This window comes from Chiloscyllium plagiosum, unplaced genomic scaffold (assembly GCF_037043375.1).
Source record: "Chiloscyllium plagiosum isolate Xiang-an unplaced genomic scaffold, Cpla_swu_hap1 HiC_scaffold_39, whole genome shotgun sequence".
NCBI classification, from domain to species: Eukaryota; Metazoa; Chordata; class Chondrichthyes; order Orectolobiformes; family Hemiscylliidae; genus Chiloscyllium; species Chiloscyllium plagiosum.
The window spans coordinates 37,776,735-37,795,535 of NW_028270177.1; the positions used below are offsets into that span (position 1 = coordinate 37,776,735).

At 45.0% G+C, this 18,801-nt stretch overlaps 2 protein-coding genes across 6 annotated transcripts in view; both read right to left on the minus strand.

The window, feature by feature from the left end:
* Positions 1-15,889, minus strand: part of cemip (cell migration inducing hyaluronidase 1) — a 239,455-nt gene extending 223,566 nt beyond the window's left edge. The window contains exon 1 of one of the 3 annotated variants that reach the window (XM_087981291.1): positions 14,924-15,889. The gene's annotated coding sequence lies outside the window, so the exon portion shown is untranslated. Of the gene's footprint in view, positions 1-14,895 lie in introns of all 3 variants that reach the window. The other 2 variants (XM_087981292.1, XM_087981290.1) reach the window with 2 other exon arrangements.
* Positions 1-18,801, minus strand: part of LOC122541088 (cell surface hyaluronidase CEMIP2-like) — a 146,963-nt gene that overhangs the window by 89,672 nt on the left and 38,490 nt on the right. For 2 of the 3 annotated variants that reach the window (XM_087981288.1, XM_043677617.2), the window contains exons 4-8: positions 14,266-14,406; positions 13,378-13,936; positions 10,677-10,846; positions 6,603-6,791; positions 827-996 (exon numbers count right to left, since the gene is read on the minus strand). In XM_087981288.1, the coding sequence (XP_087837414.1) occupies positions 827-996; positions 6,603-6,791; positions 10,677-10,846; positions 13,378-13,936; positions 14,266-14,406 (1,229 nt within the window). The remainder of the gene's footprint in view (positions 1-826; positions 997-6,602; positions 6,792-10,676; positions 10,847-13,377; positions 13,937-14,265; positions 14,407-18,801) is intronic. The other variant, XM_087981289.1, reaches the window with a different exon arrangement.

An 18,801-nucleotide genomic window follows, 5' to 3' on the forward strand; every position in this document is an offset into this window, starting at 1 on the left:
AATAGGATAGCAGCCCCACTGACAGCCACTCTGTAAACTGTGGTCACATGTCCCTCTGCCAAAGATTCAAACTTGGAGGAAATTGCGGCCTGGGTGGCAGAAACCCTGCACCTCCGTAAATTGTAATTCCTTCATCATCAGGTCAAAATCTCAATTTTCACATTGGAGTTAAAGAAGCCACTTCATCATAAATGGTTCTGGAAGAAAGTTCACCACCAGACTCTCAATGTTAACCTGAGGCAGGCAATAAAATGCCAGCCTTATTGATGCTGATATTATCAAGGAGTATTAATTTGAAAAGAAACAGAAAAACATTTCTGGCAACAACAGTGGCTAATGTTTAACAAATGAGACTGAAATCTCTCAGTAAATCCTTCATGGAGGCACTCGTCTATGTTTTGAATGATGCAGTGCTTGTTGAAATAGAAGCCAAAGGCAGGTAGTTCAAACCTATTAAATGTAAGTTTACTATTGTCACCAGAAGCAATTACTTGCAGTGATCTCCTACTGCACGGAATGAGATTAAAATCTCATCATTTATGTCATAAATCTCACCAGTAATGAATTACTTTAAATTGCTAATAAACTCCATGTAGAGCCAGACTCCTGAAAGCCCTGATATATTTAATTACTTGATTTACTAAACTCAAGTGAAGGATTATGACATCTTGTTCATTGAATCACAATTTAATTTTAAGAATAAATCATTTCTACAATAGTGTGGTAGTCAAATATTGAAGTGTTGGATTTGCAAGTTACTGAATCCAAATATACAATAACTTTGCACCAATAAGTGACGCAGGCTACAACTTTATGCAACACTTACCTTTATCTGTCCACCAAATGTATCGTGGCTGAAAAAGTGGCAGAAGTTTTGCCCATAACAAGAGTCCTCCATTTCTCCTTTTATAAGGATATTTCTACTTAAAAGTCCAACTTCAGCTCGCATATCGATTCCATCAATAACTTCACCCATATGAAGATAACGGGGTTTACCTACATGAACAGATCATGTGTTTTAAATGCCACAATTTGCTGTGATGATCTAATATGAGTGATCTTATCTTAAAAATACAAAACCTGCCTGAAAGGCCCTAGTGTATTACACCATACCTGTATTAGAGATGTTAACTGAACAAGTGCCAATCAACAAATATCAAACTACTACATTCTTCCTCAGATAAGAAGCTTTCAATAGTCTCCAACTTGTAACAGAAACGGGAAGAGTTATACTGCTTTGGCACCAAGAGCCAGTGGAGCAGGACTTGATTTTAACACTGGGATAAAGGATGAGTTTCAGGTGAAATTGTAGATGATCGTAGAAAGTTGAGAACGCAAAGAGGAGGAAACATATGGAATGTCATACTTACAGACTGTCAAGAGGGGAAATTTCAGAAGCTAATAGACTGAGGGAATTAAATACATAATCCAGGTTGACATATCAATGCAGGACAAAGGGAGTGTTGCACTGTCAGAAATGCAGTCTTTTGAATAAGAAGCAAAGCAGAGTATCCGAGGTCAATAACGAAAATAATTCATGGCATTTTTTGAAGAAGGGTAAGTGGATTTTCCCAATGTCTAGGCCAATATCTATCCCTTAAACAACATCTAAAACCGGCTGCTGCTCAGGGAGATTGCTGTCACAATCTTGCTGGCACATACTTACATTGTAACATCAACTAGATTTCCAAAGTAAAACATTTGGGGCATCTTTAGGTCATGAGAATGCTATAGAAAAGAAGCCTTTATGGGCCAAGTCATCTACTGGGGTCAACATCTTACTACTGGACTACATAAGGAGCCAGTTGTGCATCAATGCATTTGCACATTGTGATAACTAACTGTTGCAGAAGGTCCACTGCTGAGAATAGACTTTGCTAAGTGTTGTCACTAAAAACTAGCAAGAATCAAATGACACATTAGTCTTCATCACAAGAGAAGGGGTGGCATGCTGGCTCAGTGGTTAGCACGGCTGCCTCACAACGCCAGGAACCCAGATTCGATTCCTGCTTCAGGCAACTGTGTGAAGTTGCACATTCTCCCCGTGTTTGCGTGGGTTTCCTCCAACAGTCCAAAGTTGTGCAGGTTAGGTGAACTGGCCATGCTAAATTGCCCATAGTGTTCAGGGGTGTGTATGTTAGATGCATTCGTCAGGGGAAATGTAGTGTAATTGGTCTGGGTGGATTACTCTTTTGGAGGGGTGATATGGACTTGTTGGATCGAAGGGTCTGTTTCCGCACGATAGGAATTCTAATTCTACCGTCGAAGGTGAACACAGGATAAAGATGCATAAAAACCTACATGAGAGGCTTTAGTGTATCATACCAAAATAGTATAAGAGAAGTTAACTCAAAAGCACTGATCAACAAAATTCAAACTTGGCTTTCAATAGTCTACAACTTATACTGGGAAAAAAAAAACTTTTCCTCGCTCCCAACAGTTCTGTGGAAAGGTCACTGGTTAACTCTGACTTGTCTCTGCAGATTCTGCCAGACCTGCTGAGCTTTTCCAGCAATTTCTATTTGAGGATAAAGATGCCTTGTTGTATCTATATAGAGCCCTGGTGGGACTACATCTGGAATATTGGCAATAGTTTTGATCTCCTTAACAGAAAAGGAATATAATTACCATAAAGAGTGCACCAAATTAATCTCTAGGAAGGTGAGATTGTTGCTCCGAGGAAATATTGAAGAAACTAGACTGTACTCTCTAGAGTTTCAAGGGATGCTAGGTGATCTCATTGAAAGTTACCAAATTTTTATAGGCCTAACAGGATAGATGTAGATAGGAGGTTTCCCTTGGTTGGTATGATTAAAACCAGAAAATACAGTCTCAGAATAAGAGGCAAACCATTTAAGACTGAGATGAAGAGGAATTTGTTCACTTAGAAGGGAGTGAACCTTTGGAATTCTCTATCCCAGAGGGCTGTGTAATCTCAGTCACTGAGCACATTCAAGACGGGAGTGGATAAATTACTTGATATTAACAACACAAAGAAAATGGGGAAAGTAGGGGAAATGGTGTGGAGACGGATGATCAGCCACGGTACAGCAGATTTGAGAGGTTAAATGGCCTCATCCTGTTCCTGTCTTACAAAACTGTACATTCATAATGTTCACCTGTGATATTCCCCCTGCCAAACACAGTACACCTGATGTTTCAAAATATTTCTGTTCATTCATATCCTAAACTCTAGTCTGAATTGGAGAAAAAAAAAACTCCAGAATTATATCAGAAGTAGTTTTCCCTCCCGTCCAATTTTAAAGGGGTACATAACAGTTGGGCAAAATTATAACATTGTTAGAAACAGAAAACAGGATAGTAGGAGGCCATTCAGCCCTTCAAGTCTGCTCGGCCATTCAATATGATCATGGCTGAACAACTATGGCTAACTCCTTCTTGAAAATATTCAATGTTTCGGCCTCAACTGCCTTCTGTGGTAGGAAATTCCATGGGCTCACCACTCTCTGGGTTGTAGAGGCATACAGCATGGAAACAGGCCCTTCGGCCCAACTCATCCATGCCGACTAGGTTTCCTAAACTGAACTCGTCCCAATTGCCTGCATTTGACCCACATCCCTCTAAATGGCCTATCCCTATCCTGAAACTTTGACCCCTGGTTCTGGAATCCTCAAGCCTCAAAATGTCCTTTCCATTTTTACTCTGATTTATCTTATTAGAACTTTATAGGTTTGTATTAGATTCCCCCATCACTTTCTAAACTCCAGTGAATATTGTCCTAAGCAATCCGTCTCTTCATATATCAGTCCTGGAATGACTGTCAGGAGTCGGTCTGGAAAACCTCCCTCTATAGCCACTACATTCTTTCTCAGATAAGAAGACCAAAAAGCACACAATACTCCAGGTGTGGTCTCACCAAGGCCCTGTACTAGTGCAGCAAGACATCCCTGCTTCTGTACTTGAATCCTATAAAAGCCAACATAACATTGACTGCCTCACCATCTGTTTGTACCAGTATGCTACCTACAGCAACTGGTGTGCAAGGAATATCCAAGTCTTGTTACACCTCCCTCTTTCCCAGTTTACTGTCATTCAGATAACAATCTGTACTCATGATCTTGCTACCAATGTGGATGACCTCTGCAATATATTTGTCCATGCATTCGAGTTGTCCAAATCACACTGAAGCATCTCTGCATCTGCCTCACAGCTCATCCTCCCATCCAACTTAAGTCATCTGCAAACTGGGAGGTACTACAATTAGTTCCTTTGTCTAAATTATTTACATACTGTGACTAGCCGGAGCCCAAAAACTGACATTTGTGGAACCCCACTGTCTTCCACTCAAAAACCCATTTATTCCTACTCTTTGTTTCCTGACTGCCAACCCAGTTCTCTATCTATCTCAGTATGAGTAGACCACCCCCAATCTCATGCACTTTAAATTTTACGTACTAATCTCTTATGGAAACCTTATCGAAAGCCTTCTGAAAATCCAAGTAAACCACACCCACTGGCTTCCCCTTATCAACTGTAAGAGTCACATCCTCAAACAATTCCAATAGATTTGTCCATTTTCCCTTCTGTAAATCCATGCTGACTCTGATCCTGTCACCGTTTTCCCAAGTGTTTTATTCATAAATCTTTTACAGTGGACATTTGATAACATTTTCCTGACTACCAAAGTCAGGCTAACCAATCTATAGATCTGTTTTCTCTCTGACCCTTTTTTTAAATCCAGGCTTTACATTAGCCGCCATCTAATCCACAGGAACGGTCCAAGGTTCTATAGAATCTTGAAAGATGACCATCAATGTATCCATATTGGCAGGGCCAATTCTTTACATCTCTCAGATGGAGATTAGGCCCTGAAGATTTAATAAGATCCAACAACCCTTACCACCGTTTACTGCCTGTTGGTGTTCCTGATCTCTCCCCATACAGATTTCACTGCAGTGGAGTGAATATCCTTCCTCGCTATTGTGTTAATTTCCTCTTTATTTAACAACATTACCCCACTTTCTTTTGCTTTTTTTCTGTCCTTCCTGAAAGCTGAATACCCTGGATATTCAGTTCCCCTCCTTAGTCACCCTGCATCCACATTCCTGTAAATCCAACTACATCATATCCATTTATGTATATTCGTGTGACTAATTCATCCACTTTATCATGAATGTTCCATGTATTAAGACACAAAGGTCTCAAGGTTCACCTTTTTAACATTCTTCATCCCATTGTTTTGTACTATGATCCTGCTGATTCTTGTTATCACTTTGCCTATTTCTCATTATCTTTAATTTTTGCCCTTGTTTCCCTCTTTTGACTTCCTGTCTAGGTTCCAAGCCCTGTGCCATTTTAGTTTAATTGCTCCCCAACCAGACTAGCAAATAATCCCCCTGTTCCAGTCCTGTCCAGGTGAAACCTGTCCAGTATGTATTGGTCCCATCTCCCCCAGAATCTGTCCCAGTGCCTCAGGAATCTGAAACCCTTGCACCATCTCATCAGTCATATTCATCTGATATATCTTGCTATTTCTACTGACTAACATGTGACTCTGGTACCAATGCTGAGATCACTATCTTTGAGGTCCTCCTTTTTAAATGGCTTCCTATTTTCTTTATATTCTGCTTTTACGACATTATCCCTTTTCCTACCTATACCTACCTACCACTGGCTGGTCACCCTTTCACTCCAGAAGTGTCCTGTAGTCACTCAGATATCCTTGACCCCAGCACCTGGGAGGGAACATACCATCCTCGGGTCTTGTTTGCGGCCGGGGAAATATCCAGTCACCTCACGATTAAACCCCTATTACCAGGGTCCTCGGTTCAATTCCAGCCTCTGTGGAATGTCTGTGTGGAGTTTGCACATTTTCCCCATGTCTGCATGGGTTTTCTCCAGCTTCTCCAGTTTCCTCTCACAATCAAAAGGTGGATTGGCCATGCTAAATTACCCATAGTGTGCAGGGATATTTCGAGAAGGCGGATTCCCCATGGAAAATACAGGGTTATATGGCAAGAGTGCGGGAGTGGTCTGGGTGGGATGCTGTTTGGAGACTTAATGGTCCAAATGGTTTCTACCTGCACTGTAGGGATTCTATGATCTATCTATATAAGGTCAATGCCCTCAACAGTATCCAAGTGCTATATCAGTTTTGCAAGGGAATGGCCACAGAAGACACTCCTGCACTGTCTGCCTAGTCCACTGACTCTGCCTGATTGTCATCCATTCTCTCCGTGCCTTCAGAGTCTTAGCTCTCTGGGCAGTCTATCCACAATACGCTCAGCCGCACGGATGCTCCACCATGTACCCAGCCACCACCACCCAGCTCTAAAACTAGAGCTTCCAGGAACTGCAGCCAGAGGCACTTCCTGCATACTTTCTGGTCCCACTGGAACTGTGCCCGACTTTGCGCACACAGTTTTCAACACTTCATATTGCAGTCATTAAAAAAAGAGACTAGTTAGTTTGAAGTTTCTTGGCAAAAATACCAAGAGAGAAAACAGATTCTATCTCAGGTATTTTGAAATCAAAACTTTAACATATTGTGCAATTTAAATCCATATTGAACAAAAATATTGCAACATACTGATGCAAAGCACACCTATCAGGTTTTTAAGCAGCAACAGAATATTTCTTACCATCGATTTTGACCTGATTAACTTTGCATTTGGGGCAGGGAAGGAGTTTAAAATTCTCGGCCTGATACATAGAATAGTCAGTGCTAGCAATGACTATCTGATTACCAGGCAACCAGCTCGTGGCATCATCCATTAAATTAAGAATTACACCCTTTGACACCTCCACACGAAAGCCACAGTGAGGTACACCTGTCAAAAAAAACATTTGTACAGCATTTTACAAAGAAGCAAAAGACTTGGATTTGGATGATGCGCAACAAAAATGATTCCATTTGATTAAAAGAAATTAGCTTCTTTTAAATAATTCATACCCTTACTTGTCAGAAAAAACTAGTAATTTCTCAATGATGGACAGCGACACAGCAATATAATGAGGCAGTTCTCTTATTTATCTCCCATGTTAACTTTGTCCCCCTTTCACAAGCTCCACTTGTTTGCCTCATTTTAACTAACGCAAAGGGACAAGTCAGCTCCCATTTATATTACCTCCTCCAAGCTAACCAGGTTGTAGGAGAGGATGTTACATAGAAGATTTCCAAAAGATTATATCAGAAATAGGTGTGTACATATCTCAGGAAATGATTGACAAGCAGGACTTTCTCTGGAGGGCTGGCCAAATAATGGTCATTAAAATCATGAAAAGTTTTGTTGGCATGGATACAGAGAGAATGTTTCCTCTTGTACAGCAGAAATACAATACAGAAAGCAGAAGAAACTTCTTTACATAGAAATGGTAGTGGTGGAACTCTATAACAGGGAGTCATTGGAGTAAAAATGATGTATGTATTTAAAAGAAGCTGGATGAGTAAATGTGTGCTAGGATGGCTACAATGATCAAAACAGATCAGGGAAAATTGGAGGAGGATTGAGTGGAGCTTTAATAATTTGCATGGACTGGTTGGACCTAGTTAAGTGGCCGGCTTCTGTGCCATATATCTCGTCCTGAATATCACACTTCATGTCAGTAATCCAATGAGTTTAATAGATAACGTCAATCAAGATTTATCAGCTCATAAATATGTAACTGCACTAGTTTACTTGATTTAATTGATATTTGCAAGGTTGTTTTCAAATATATTTGGCACTAAGGAATTTTCTTTTTAAATTCCAGCCAGAAACTGCAATGCTAAAATGCAATGCTCTTTCACATGGACTTTTATTCCTAAACAGAGAGTTGACCATTTTTCCTACTCAGGGCAAGTTTGATAGAGGGTTGAGAGGAGTGTGAGTCTTGCTCATGAAATCTGATCAACTGTTGCAATGGTATTTGGAAGGTGGATGATGCTAACCATCTAACAACCGTGGTTCATGACCCTGAGCTGAACTTCTTGATACTGTATCTGCCCCCCTCACAAAGACTACCTACAAAACATCACCAGTCTCTACTGCTGTGTCAATGCAATTGGCACTGAACACCTCATCCTTGTCTTACTTATTTCTAGATGGCTATTTCAATCTGACCTCTCACCCTGCGTACATATGAGCTCACCGAAAATGCTTCTGTTCATGTTCTAATTCATGTCCCTTTCACCCATCACTCCTGTGATCACATTGATTCTCGGCCAGGTAAATCAACATTCTCTTTATATCCTCTCATGCCCTCATCTGCAACTCCCTTGAGCCCTACAACCTCAGAAATATCTTCATACCTCCTTTGTTGTCCCCAGTTTTTGTTATTCCACTATTGGCAGCTCTGCTTTCAGCTGCCTAAATTCTAAGAACCTCTAGACCTCTCCAGTCCTCCATCTATTACTCCTTAAAACCTACTTCCTCACTTACACATGAAAGCAGTGGACATAAGTAATACATTAATTTGTCTTTACAAAGAATGAAGTTTCTACTGAAGTCATGGTTAAAGGGGAGGTAGTTCAGACACTTGATTGATTTTAAGTTGATAAGGTATTGGATAGCTGCATGTACATAATAAGGCACCAGGACCAGATAAGAGGCATCCAAGGACACTGAGGACCATGGGCAGTATGACTCTCTATAAATACAAGGTTAGCGCTAGGAATTGAAGAATTGCAAACCTTTTCCAAAACAGGATACAAGGTCAAGTGCAGCAGCTACAGGCCAGTCTGTTTAACTTTAGTGGTGGGGCAACATTTGGAAACGATGATCCAGGACAAAATTAAGTAGTCACTTGGATAAATGTGGGTTAACTAAAGAAAGCTGGGACTGACTTATTAAGGCCAAATTGTATTTCAAAATTTCAAAACTTGCATTGAGATTTTTGACAAAGGAACAGCGAGGGTTGATGAGGGTAATTGTTTGGATGGCATGTATGTGGACTCCAAAGGAAGTTGATCAAGTGTGATTACAAAATGTTAGAACTTGTGAAATAAAAAGAATAATAACATGGATGTGAAATTGGTTGAATAACAGGAAACAGGCTGCCGTGGTGAACAATTATTTTTCAGACCAGAGGAAGGATTGTGGTAACTTTCCCAGGGATCAGTGTTAGTATCCTGCTCTTCCTCATATAGCAATGAAAGATGTTTGTAAATTCTCAAAGGACTGATCGGAATGACCTTTGACAGTGTAACTGACCAGACCAAACCCTCTCAAAACAATCAGAAGATAGTCTAAACCCTAACGCTTTGTTATTTTAAGATAAATGTAAGATGTTGCATTTTCAGATGCCTCTCAATTGGTCAAACTACCGGATTTAAAGCAAAATACACTTTATTCATCACTATAGTTAAAATACAACAAAAGAAAAAAGGAATTGGAATAGCTTAACTCTATTGGAATGCTTAACAAAATAAAGGTACAGTACTTATTACTAATTAATTGTTCCAATATTGTAACATCTCATCATTACACTCTTACCAAAAAGGCAAATTCAGAGAACAGATTGTCTCACACGCGACTTCTGTAGCAAGCAGATGACCTCCAGATTTTGGCTGTATCCGAGAGAGGGATTAAAAAAAAGGCTTCCACCTCTTCGAGACCCCAAAAACTGCTGAAAACTAAACTAGAGATTGTGGTTCTGTGGCAGCTAGACTACAGTCATTCAGACTGCTTCTAGTGTTCTAACTTTTAAAAAAAAACCAAGGCCTCACAAATTGTTTACTGGTTTTCCAACTAGACAACTCGGTACCTCCGTCTTATAACCTTTCTCAAACAAAAACAGAAAAAAAACTCTTAAAGCCACAACAGTCATTGATGACCTAACTCAGTGAAATGGGAAGATGTGAACACACTGGTAGCAGAATAACTAGACTTGTTGCTGTAAAGACTGGAATTCTGTGGAAAGTGTGTTATAAGGTAGTCAGTTACATTAAGATATTAGTAAGGGTCATCTTTTCTGTAGAGTATTAGTTACCTACTAAGTAGTGGTTAGTTAATGTCGATTTTAGTTTGTTACAGTAACAATCTTAAAATGTGACCTCATGTTGCAATTCCTTTTCAAGTTGACCATTGGGAATTCAATTATCTTTTTTCAAAGTTATTGATTTTTTTGGAATAACTGTAGATTCTTTCGAAAAGCTATGGCTGCCCTTAGAAGAGGAATAGTTGAGGGGAAATTTGGTAAAAGTGCTCAAAATCATGAGGGGACGCGACAGAGTAGCTAGAAAGAAACCGCTCCCATTGATTGAAGGATCAAGAGCAAGAGGGATCAGATGTAAAGAATTGCCAAAAAAAACTTTCGCCTTTGAGTGGCTAGAATCTGGAAGTCACAGGCTGTGTATGAGATATAGGCAAATTCAACTACAGCTTTTAAAAGAAAATTACATTATCAATCAAAAGTATAATGCATTGGTGAGAATCCTGCAGAGGGCTAGCATGGAACATGATGGGCTGAATAACCTCCTTATGTGCTGTAGCCATTTGAAGATAATTGTCTTAATTTTTTTAATCGCTTAGACATTTTGCCTAAACGTCCCTGAGAAGCACCTTTGAAATACCAGTCTTACAAATGCAAAATGTCACTAATTATTCCGCCAGAGAGGTAGAATTTCAGGTTCACTTCAGTGAGCATTGACTTGTTCCAAATATTGATGAGTCGTAAAAGGTCCAATCTGAGCTCTGAGAAGCACTGCAGAAATATAAAGCTATTCCTGGACTCACCGTGAACCCACTCACTGAAGGCAGTAACTGTGAAATGAGTCCCATCATATGTCTGAAAGTCTCTCCTTGCTATGGCAATACCAGTGGATCCGTTAGGCTGATATAACCGTCTGTCTTCCACAACCAATGATTCGGAGTCACGAATAACTCCAACCATAGCCCAAGGCTGCCTGAAGCAAATTGACAAAAATGAGACTGAATACACTTAGCTTCACAATCGATTCAAAATGCTAAAAGTCACAACACCAGGTTATAGTCCAACAGATTTAATTGGAAGCACTGGCTTTCGGAACGCTGTTCCTTCACAACCACCTGATGAAGGAGCAGCGCTCCGAAAAGTAGGGCTTCCAAATAAACCTGTTGGATATAACCTGGCGTCATGTGATTTTTAACTTTGTACACCCCAGTCCAACACCGGCATCTCCAAATCATGATTTACAATGCGTTGTTCAAGTACCCGCAATTGTTTTATACAAAATTACAGCTCTTCTGAAAGTGACATTATATGATTCTCTCTCGGTCGGGATTTGAAGAGTTTTTGCTTCCGTTGTTGCTTTTGTTACTTAACGAGTTCCGTCAACAAAGCCGGCCAGTGGCCCTCAAAAGGACTTGGGGAGCTGTCCATGGTGGCTCCTATTGTAATCAGTAAATTATGCCTGTGTGAAATACATATCCCACTGGCGCTGAATCAAATCTACTAAATGAAGACATTGTAGCCCATTGTTTCAGTTCAGTCGTAAAAATCCCAACCCCGTTCAGAAGATATTCATCAAGTTCCAATTATTCATTAAGATTCATGTCAAACGCGTTCACACATGTTTTAGCCTACATAACACCGTGTTTATTTCATCTGTAGACGAATACAATGCAAATGTGATATTTATGCTGGTAAAAAGGTCAACAAGACGAGGAAGGGCGATAAGATGGACAAACAGGCCGAGCCTCCAAGGCAAAGGCCAAGAGCAAAGGGGGGGGGGGGGGGGAGCCCAGAACCCGTTCATTTGATCCACAGTTAGCTCAGTAAGTGGGAGTTGGGAGGTAGTGGTCAAAAACTCGCAGTTACATTAGATTCTCTACAGTGTGGAAACAGGCCCTTCGGCCCAACAAGTCCACACCAACCCTCCGAAGGATAAGCTGGCCACACCCATTTCCCTCTGAATAATGCACCTAACACTACGGGCAATTTAGCATGGCCAATTCACCTGACCTGCACATCTTTGGACTGTGGGAGGAAACCGGAGCACCCGGAGGAAACCCACGCAGACGCAGGGAGAATGTGCAAACTCCACACAAACACCCAAGGTTGGAATCGAACCTAACCACTGAGTACTGTGCCGCCCAACCGAGTTCAAGCCCCTATTCCACACGGTCTCAGTGACAGTGTGTAGACTTTCCAGCAGAAATTTATTCCATTCTGGTATTCAGACAGAAACATATCTCTTTGCATTCTCCAATCCTCTTGCTCGCCCTGGTCTCTCTCTCTCTCTCTAGACTATCTTGCCGTGTATGTAAGGTCCCAGCTCCCTGCTGTGGGAACTGAGTCTCAGTCAGATACATAGGGATAAAGGGAAACGTAATTTATATAGCGCCTTTAAACTCCATACTGAGGAAATACTTGTTGAATTGCACTCGATGTACGGCAGGAAAGGCAGCAGTTAACAGACCCTCAGCAAGCTAAATAAAAACGTATGTTGATTGTGGGGGTGTATATTGACAACATAGCAAGGGTGATCGCCCCCTCCGCACCTGCCCCCACCACCGGCACTATCACCCCACTGTCTGAGAAACAGTGCCATGCGATCTTCTTAAACACCCACCCCAGTACAATAGGAGAGAGATTCCCTTCAAAACAATCATCCAAAAGCCGGCAATGCCGGCAGTGCAGCGCTCCCTCTGTACTGAGGGGACAGGCAGCCTCAGACAGCTGTGCTCAGGCCCTGCAGTGGAGCCTGCACCCTGGGAGCTGTGTCCCTGGGGGAGGAGAGAGCGCTAGCTCAGCGTGCAAATAGAGGCACTGACCGGGAGATAACAACCCTGCTGACTGCTCCCTGGAACTGGGATTCTGGGTGTCGCACTGACTGAGGGTCAGTGAAATACCTGGAACCCACCACTCCTACCCCCAACTACAAGAATTGAATTAGGAATTCCCTTCGGCCCAACAAGTCCACACCGACCCTCCGAAGAGTATCCCACCCAAATCCATCCCTCTACATTTACCCCTGTTTAATGCACCTAACCTACACATCCCTGAACACTACGGGGCGAGTTAACATGGCCAATTCACCTGACCTGTACATATTTGGATTGTGGGAGGAAACCGGAGCAGCCGGGGAGAATATGGAACCGCCCGAAGTGGGAACCGAACCCGGGTCCCTGACGCTGTGAGGCAGCAGTGCTAACCACCTGTGGCCAACAGGCCGCAAGACAGGGAGACAGCTACCTCCACATGGTGGAACACGACAAGGCAGCGTGTTCAGTGGAATCAACTCACATTGAGGGGGCTCAGGTGGCACAGTGGTAGTGTCCATACCTCTGAACGAAGAGGTCTGGGTTGAAGTCCCACCTGCTGCAGAGATGTGTCATAAATATCCCTGTACAGGTTGTTGAATATCTAACATAGAAGCAGCTTATTTGAAAGTGGCCACCTGAGTGCAGTGCTACAGCCAGCTCCCGCTGGTTAGAGGACAGGAAGGTGCCTCACCTGTAGCCCAGATGCCTGGCTTGTTCACTGCCCAGCAGCTCCCGGAGATCGTTCCTGGCGGACACGCTCAGGCTCCGAGCCGCCGAATCTCCCACCGCCACCGCCACGATCCGCCCCCTGGGCTCGGAGCGCAGGAATTCCTGCAGCCGGCGGCTCTCGTTCGCCCAGAGGTGGGTGTCGAAGCGGTCAGCCCGCAGCAGCCTGCCGGTGCCTGGGTCCAGGACTCGGACATTGAGTCCCCTGCTGCCCCGGCGCCTGTCGAAGCGATAGGCTCCATACCGCAAACCGCCCGGGTACAGAGTGCGGCTCAGCAGGCTCCAGGACAAACACCTCCTGCCGTGCAGCTCCAAGACCCCTCCTCTGTCCACACCGATAAACTTCTTGCCGAATGGCTCGACCTGTGGGCCCTCTGTTGACCTGCCGACCAGAGAGATGGTAGCCTTAGAGGTATAGGGGCACTTCTCCGCTCCGATGTGCAGCTCCCCGCCGTTCCTGATCAGAATATAGCGGGCTCTCAGAGTGATGGGTTCCCTCGGCGTGTCGCTGAACACAAGTTTGCCTGTGAAGTGATAGCCAGAGTTCAGCAATGGGCAAACAGAAACGGAAAGGGATGGTTTGGGGGGGGGGGTGGAATTACACGTCCCGGCGCAGAAAACCTCAATATTTCAAAGTCCCTGAAGCGCCAGGAGAATTTCAGTGCCTTCAGCAGCAGTGTTACATTTCACATTTTAATTCCGAGCGCTATGTTTACCTTCGGGCAAACAACGTTAAAATACATTCACGAACACTGATTCTATTATTTTTTTCAAAAAAGAAAAACTGTTAATGACTGGGATGATTTTACGAGTCTGCAGCGTGTTCGAAGTTAACCATCGATTTAAAACTCACCCCCATCCTCGATGATGATGGAATGGACAGACGCTGAAGACTCCAGTTTAAGGAAAGTCCCACGTCCAATTTGAACTTTCTGACCCTCATCATGTCCTGGATTCCAAGGTAATAAATATGTCCCCTTATCTGGGCAGCGCACTGAAAGGAGAATGTTGAGCTGACTATAAAATGTTATTGCATTTTAAAATATTGTTTCAAATGTTATGAAAACAGAAGTTACACACCTGTGGTGCCAAGCCTGCGTAAGTGATATTCTTGGCCATCCCCGTTGCTGATGTTTTGAATTAATCCGAGTTGCACGCTGTCAGCCTCTTACTGACACGGGGCCGGGTTGGGATAGATTATAAATTATGCAAATTGATCAATCTCCCAAGGAGTCTGGGAGGGGGCTGGGTTATTGAGAATCACAAACCGGACACAACTCAGTATCAAACTCCTGCAGGTTACAATCTGGTCAGTCCTTGCTACAGTCAGTGTCCACTCACTCACACACACACACACACACTCCGAGCCTACACTTCCTGCTGCAAACCATTCCTGAACACACCAGCCCGGGCTAGTTTGTCCCCCCCACCCCTCCCCTCCCCTCCTCCCCGGGTTACATCTCCCGCCCCGAGCCCAGTGCACCTGTTACCGGAGGAGGGGGCTGCAGTACCAGAAAGTTTCCTGGTGCCGGTCGCTTCTCTTCCACTGCGAGGCGATTCGGAACCACTGGGTGTGTGGACGGCGACAGATGCTCCGGATCTCTGAAGCTGCTCTTCCCGGTCCCGGTCTCCCGGGTTGGTGTTGTGTCCTGCTGCAGGGGAGATAGATGCTCCCGTTTATGAAGCCGGTCCCGGGGGGATGCTCCTGTTTATGGAGCCGGTCCTGAGGAGATGCTCCGGTTTATGAAGCCGGTCCTGAGGAGATGCTCCGGTTTATGGAGCCGGTCCCGGGGAGATGCTCCTGTTTATGAAGCCGGTCCCGGGGAGATGCTCCGGTTTATGAAGCCGGTCCCGGGGAGATGCTCCGGTTTATGGAACCGGTCCTGAGGAGATGCTCTGGTTTATGAAGCCGGTCCGGGGGAGATGGTCCTGTTTATGAAGCCGATCCCGGGGAGATGCTCGGTTTATGAAGCCGGTCCCGGGGAGATGCTCCTGTTTATGGAGCCGGTCCTGAGGAGATGCTCCTGTTTATGAAGCCGGTCCCGGGGAGATGCTCCGGTTTATGAAGCCGGTCCTGAGGAGATGCTCCGGTTTATGGAGCCGGTCCCGGGGAGATGCTCCTGTTTATGGAGCCGGTCCCGGGGAGATGCTCGGTTTATGAAGCCGGTCCCGGGGAGATGCTCCTGTTTATGGAGCCGGTCCTGAGGAGACGCTCCTGTTTATGAAGCCGGTCCCGGGGAGATGCTCCTGTTTATGGAGCCGGTCCTGAGGAGATGCTCCTGTTTATGAAGCCGGTCCCGGGGAGATGCTCCTGTTTATGGAGCCGGTCCTGAGGAGATGCTCCTGTTTATGAAGCCGGTCCCGGGGAGATGCTCCTGTTTATGGAGCCGCTCCGCCTCCTCGTGTTTTTTTCCTCTGGAACCCGCTCCCTCTTGGTTCCGCCCCCAGCCTCTCATTGGCTGACCCCGCGCTTAGTTACAGCCGCTGCCAGGAGACGGAGACTCAACATTCCACAGGTAATGACACGGGAAACCCCGCCCCCATAGCGCCCCCATAGCCCCCCCGTCTGGAATTCTCTGCCCTTCCCACCCCAACTCGGAAGGCCATTGCCCTCCCCTTGCAGAAACCCCCTCCTCCCCAGATCCAGCGTCTCAGGGGACCCCCCTCCTCCCCTCACTCTCCCCTCATCATCCTCACTCCTCCCTCCACTCTCCCTCGTCTCTCGAGCTGGATCTCCCACTTTAAACCTCATTCGCTCCCTCATTCCTAAGGGTCGCATTCCCTGCACCCTCTCCTCACTCAATCCCCAGGACACCCTCCCTCACGCAGTCTTTGTAGTCACTCATCCCTCAGTATCACCCTCACTGTCCTCATTTCCCTCTATGCCAGGGCCGACCCCTCCTTCCCCCTCCATTTACCACAGGAGCCTCATTCATACCATATCCCTCCCTATCCTTCCCTTCCCTTCACCCTCACTGCTCGCTGACCAGAGGCGACTTGAGTTTGCCCTAATGCCCGGCTCCGGCATGAAGGACTCTCCGATGAGCTGCTGCTTAATTTCAAATTCAACCACGAACCTTTGCAAGTGGATGTCTGAGGGATAAGAGGTTGGGGAGGTGCGAGGTGACGTTGACTGCACCGAGTCGATGGGCCAAATGGCCTAACTGTAACACTATCCTGATCCTGTACTTACTTCCCTCCCCTCAGAATCGAGGTCTCCCCTGCTCTCACTATGGCAGTCTCGTTCCCTCACTCTGAATTTCCCAGGGCTCTCTCCCCGTCCCTCCCTCTCCCTCAGTACTTCCTCTCTGTCACTTCACCCGCCCTACCACCACACTCTCCTTCCTTTCCCTCCCTCACGTTCGGAGAGTGTTACTGCCTCTCCCGCTCCGTTGAAGCCAACCCCCACAATTTCCCCAGGCCTCCCCGGGTTGTAGGAGGGGACTGAGAGACCACTGGGTTTGGTCAGTCCCAAGCCCAGCAAATCTTTCAGTGACAGTTCAGCCTTCCCCGAGGCCAGTCAAGATTCACCCGAGAAATCTGTTTCCTAAACATTTCGACCTTGGTAAACACATCTCACGATCCGGGGTTCTGTCTCTCTCTCGATTCCTGCTAAATATCTCCTGGGACGAGGGACCAGTTCCAGGAAAACGCGGTCACGATTCCAAAACAACAGCCGCCGGGCTCCTTCAGCAGCTGGGGCTTGGAGCCAACATCAGCCCCAGGAACCACACGCGCGAGTGTTACACAGCGGCTGCAGGCGAGTCCAAGACAGGCTGAGAGGAGCTGCCCATACAGACAGTTCCCCGAAATAACCTGGGACAAAATAAGGAGCTCACGACACTGCCTAATAACCGCACAAAATAGCCAAGGCCAAACATCATTCACCACCACCAACCCCCGGCTCCTCCACATACCACCCAGGACTGAAGGGAACACCATCACTAAATAATCCCTTTCCCAAGCACTTAGCTTCTGACCAGCAGCCGCTACACTGAACTCTCAGGAGATACCTCGGAATCTGTTCCATTCATTCCCTTCCATTATTCTGATACCGATCCAGTTAATTTAAACTTTTGGACTTCAGAAGCACACCACGGGATCGAAATAAACAGCAGAAAGGGCGGTTTTGCAAACAACACGTTTCCCTGCATTGTGTGGACTAACTCACTTCTGGCTGAAGTTTATGTTGGAACTGAGAGCGCCTTTTATTTTGGAATCTGTGAAACACAAGTCGCAGAGTCCCACGCAAACAAACATTAAACACACACGTAGCATCCACATCTGACAGAGTTAGGGAAATTACACGAGTCATCATCAGCTCTGGCCAGTCCTGTCGCTCCAACCTGAGAATCCAGCTCCTATCACATTCTTTTTTTTATTAGATATGGGCATCGCTGGGGTGTTGAAAGGCCTTACTGCAAGGCAGCCTCCAGGAGATTATAGGGCCAACTATAATATTGTTCGGGAGGGCATTTCAGGATTTTGACCCAGCAACACTGAAGGAACCGCAATACATTTCCAAGTCTGGATGGTGAGTGGCTTGGAGGGGAACTGGTGGTGATGGTGGTGGTGTTCCCATGTGTCCTAGACGGGAGTGGTCATGGGTTGGGAGGGTGCTGTCTCAGGCCCTTGGGTGAATTCCTACATCTTGTAGATAATACACCGACTGCTGAATCGGTGTCAGTGATGGAGGGAGTGAATGTTGAAGGTGAATCCTTAACCAACCATTTCACATTAAGTTATGGTCATCTCTACATGCAGACTAAACGGCAGCCAAAGCTGTTTTCCAACTCTCAGAAAATCTGAGACAACTACTTGGAGCTAAAATGACAAGTTAAGCACTCACCAATTAACAAACAGGTGCATGCCAAGAACAGACAAAGATTAAAGCATATTCAACACAAAAAAAAACTGAACATTTTACCAGTTGGAATTTGCACAATCCAAGCAACCACTGAGAGAAGAATGAGAACAGAGAACAAGAGCACAGATTCCTGAAGGCCTGTTGACAATGAAGCTGGGTTAGGAGTTCACTAAGGGAGCGGCCATTGAGTAACCAGTGCCTCAATACTGCTTCAGAACGACACTGTGGTGAACCTTTTCTGGTGGGTCTATAAAGGGTGACACAAGATGACCTGTGGCTAAAGTTAAATCATCAGCAAGCTGCCCTTTTATAGGTTGGGTCATCTAATCAAATTAAAACCATTGGCACCAAAACCAGCAGGAGACTTCCCCAGTGAAACCAGGACATTTGATGATCTAAGTCTCCAAGCCCCAGTCTCAGGAGACATTGAGCACACATTGTAAAGGTGGCCAAACATACAGTGTCACAGAAGACAGGCAAGCAGCTGAAATATCCACATATGCTATCATGCCCTCAGCTCCA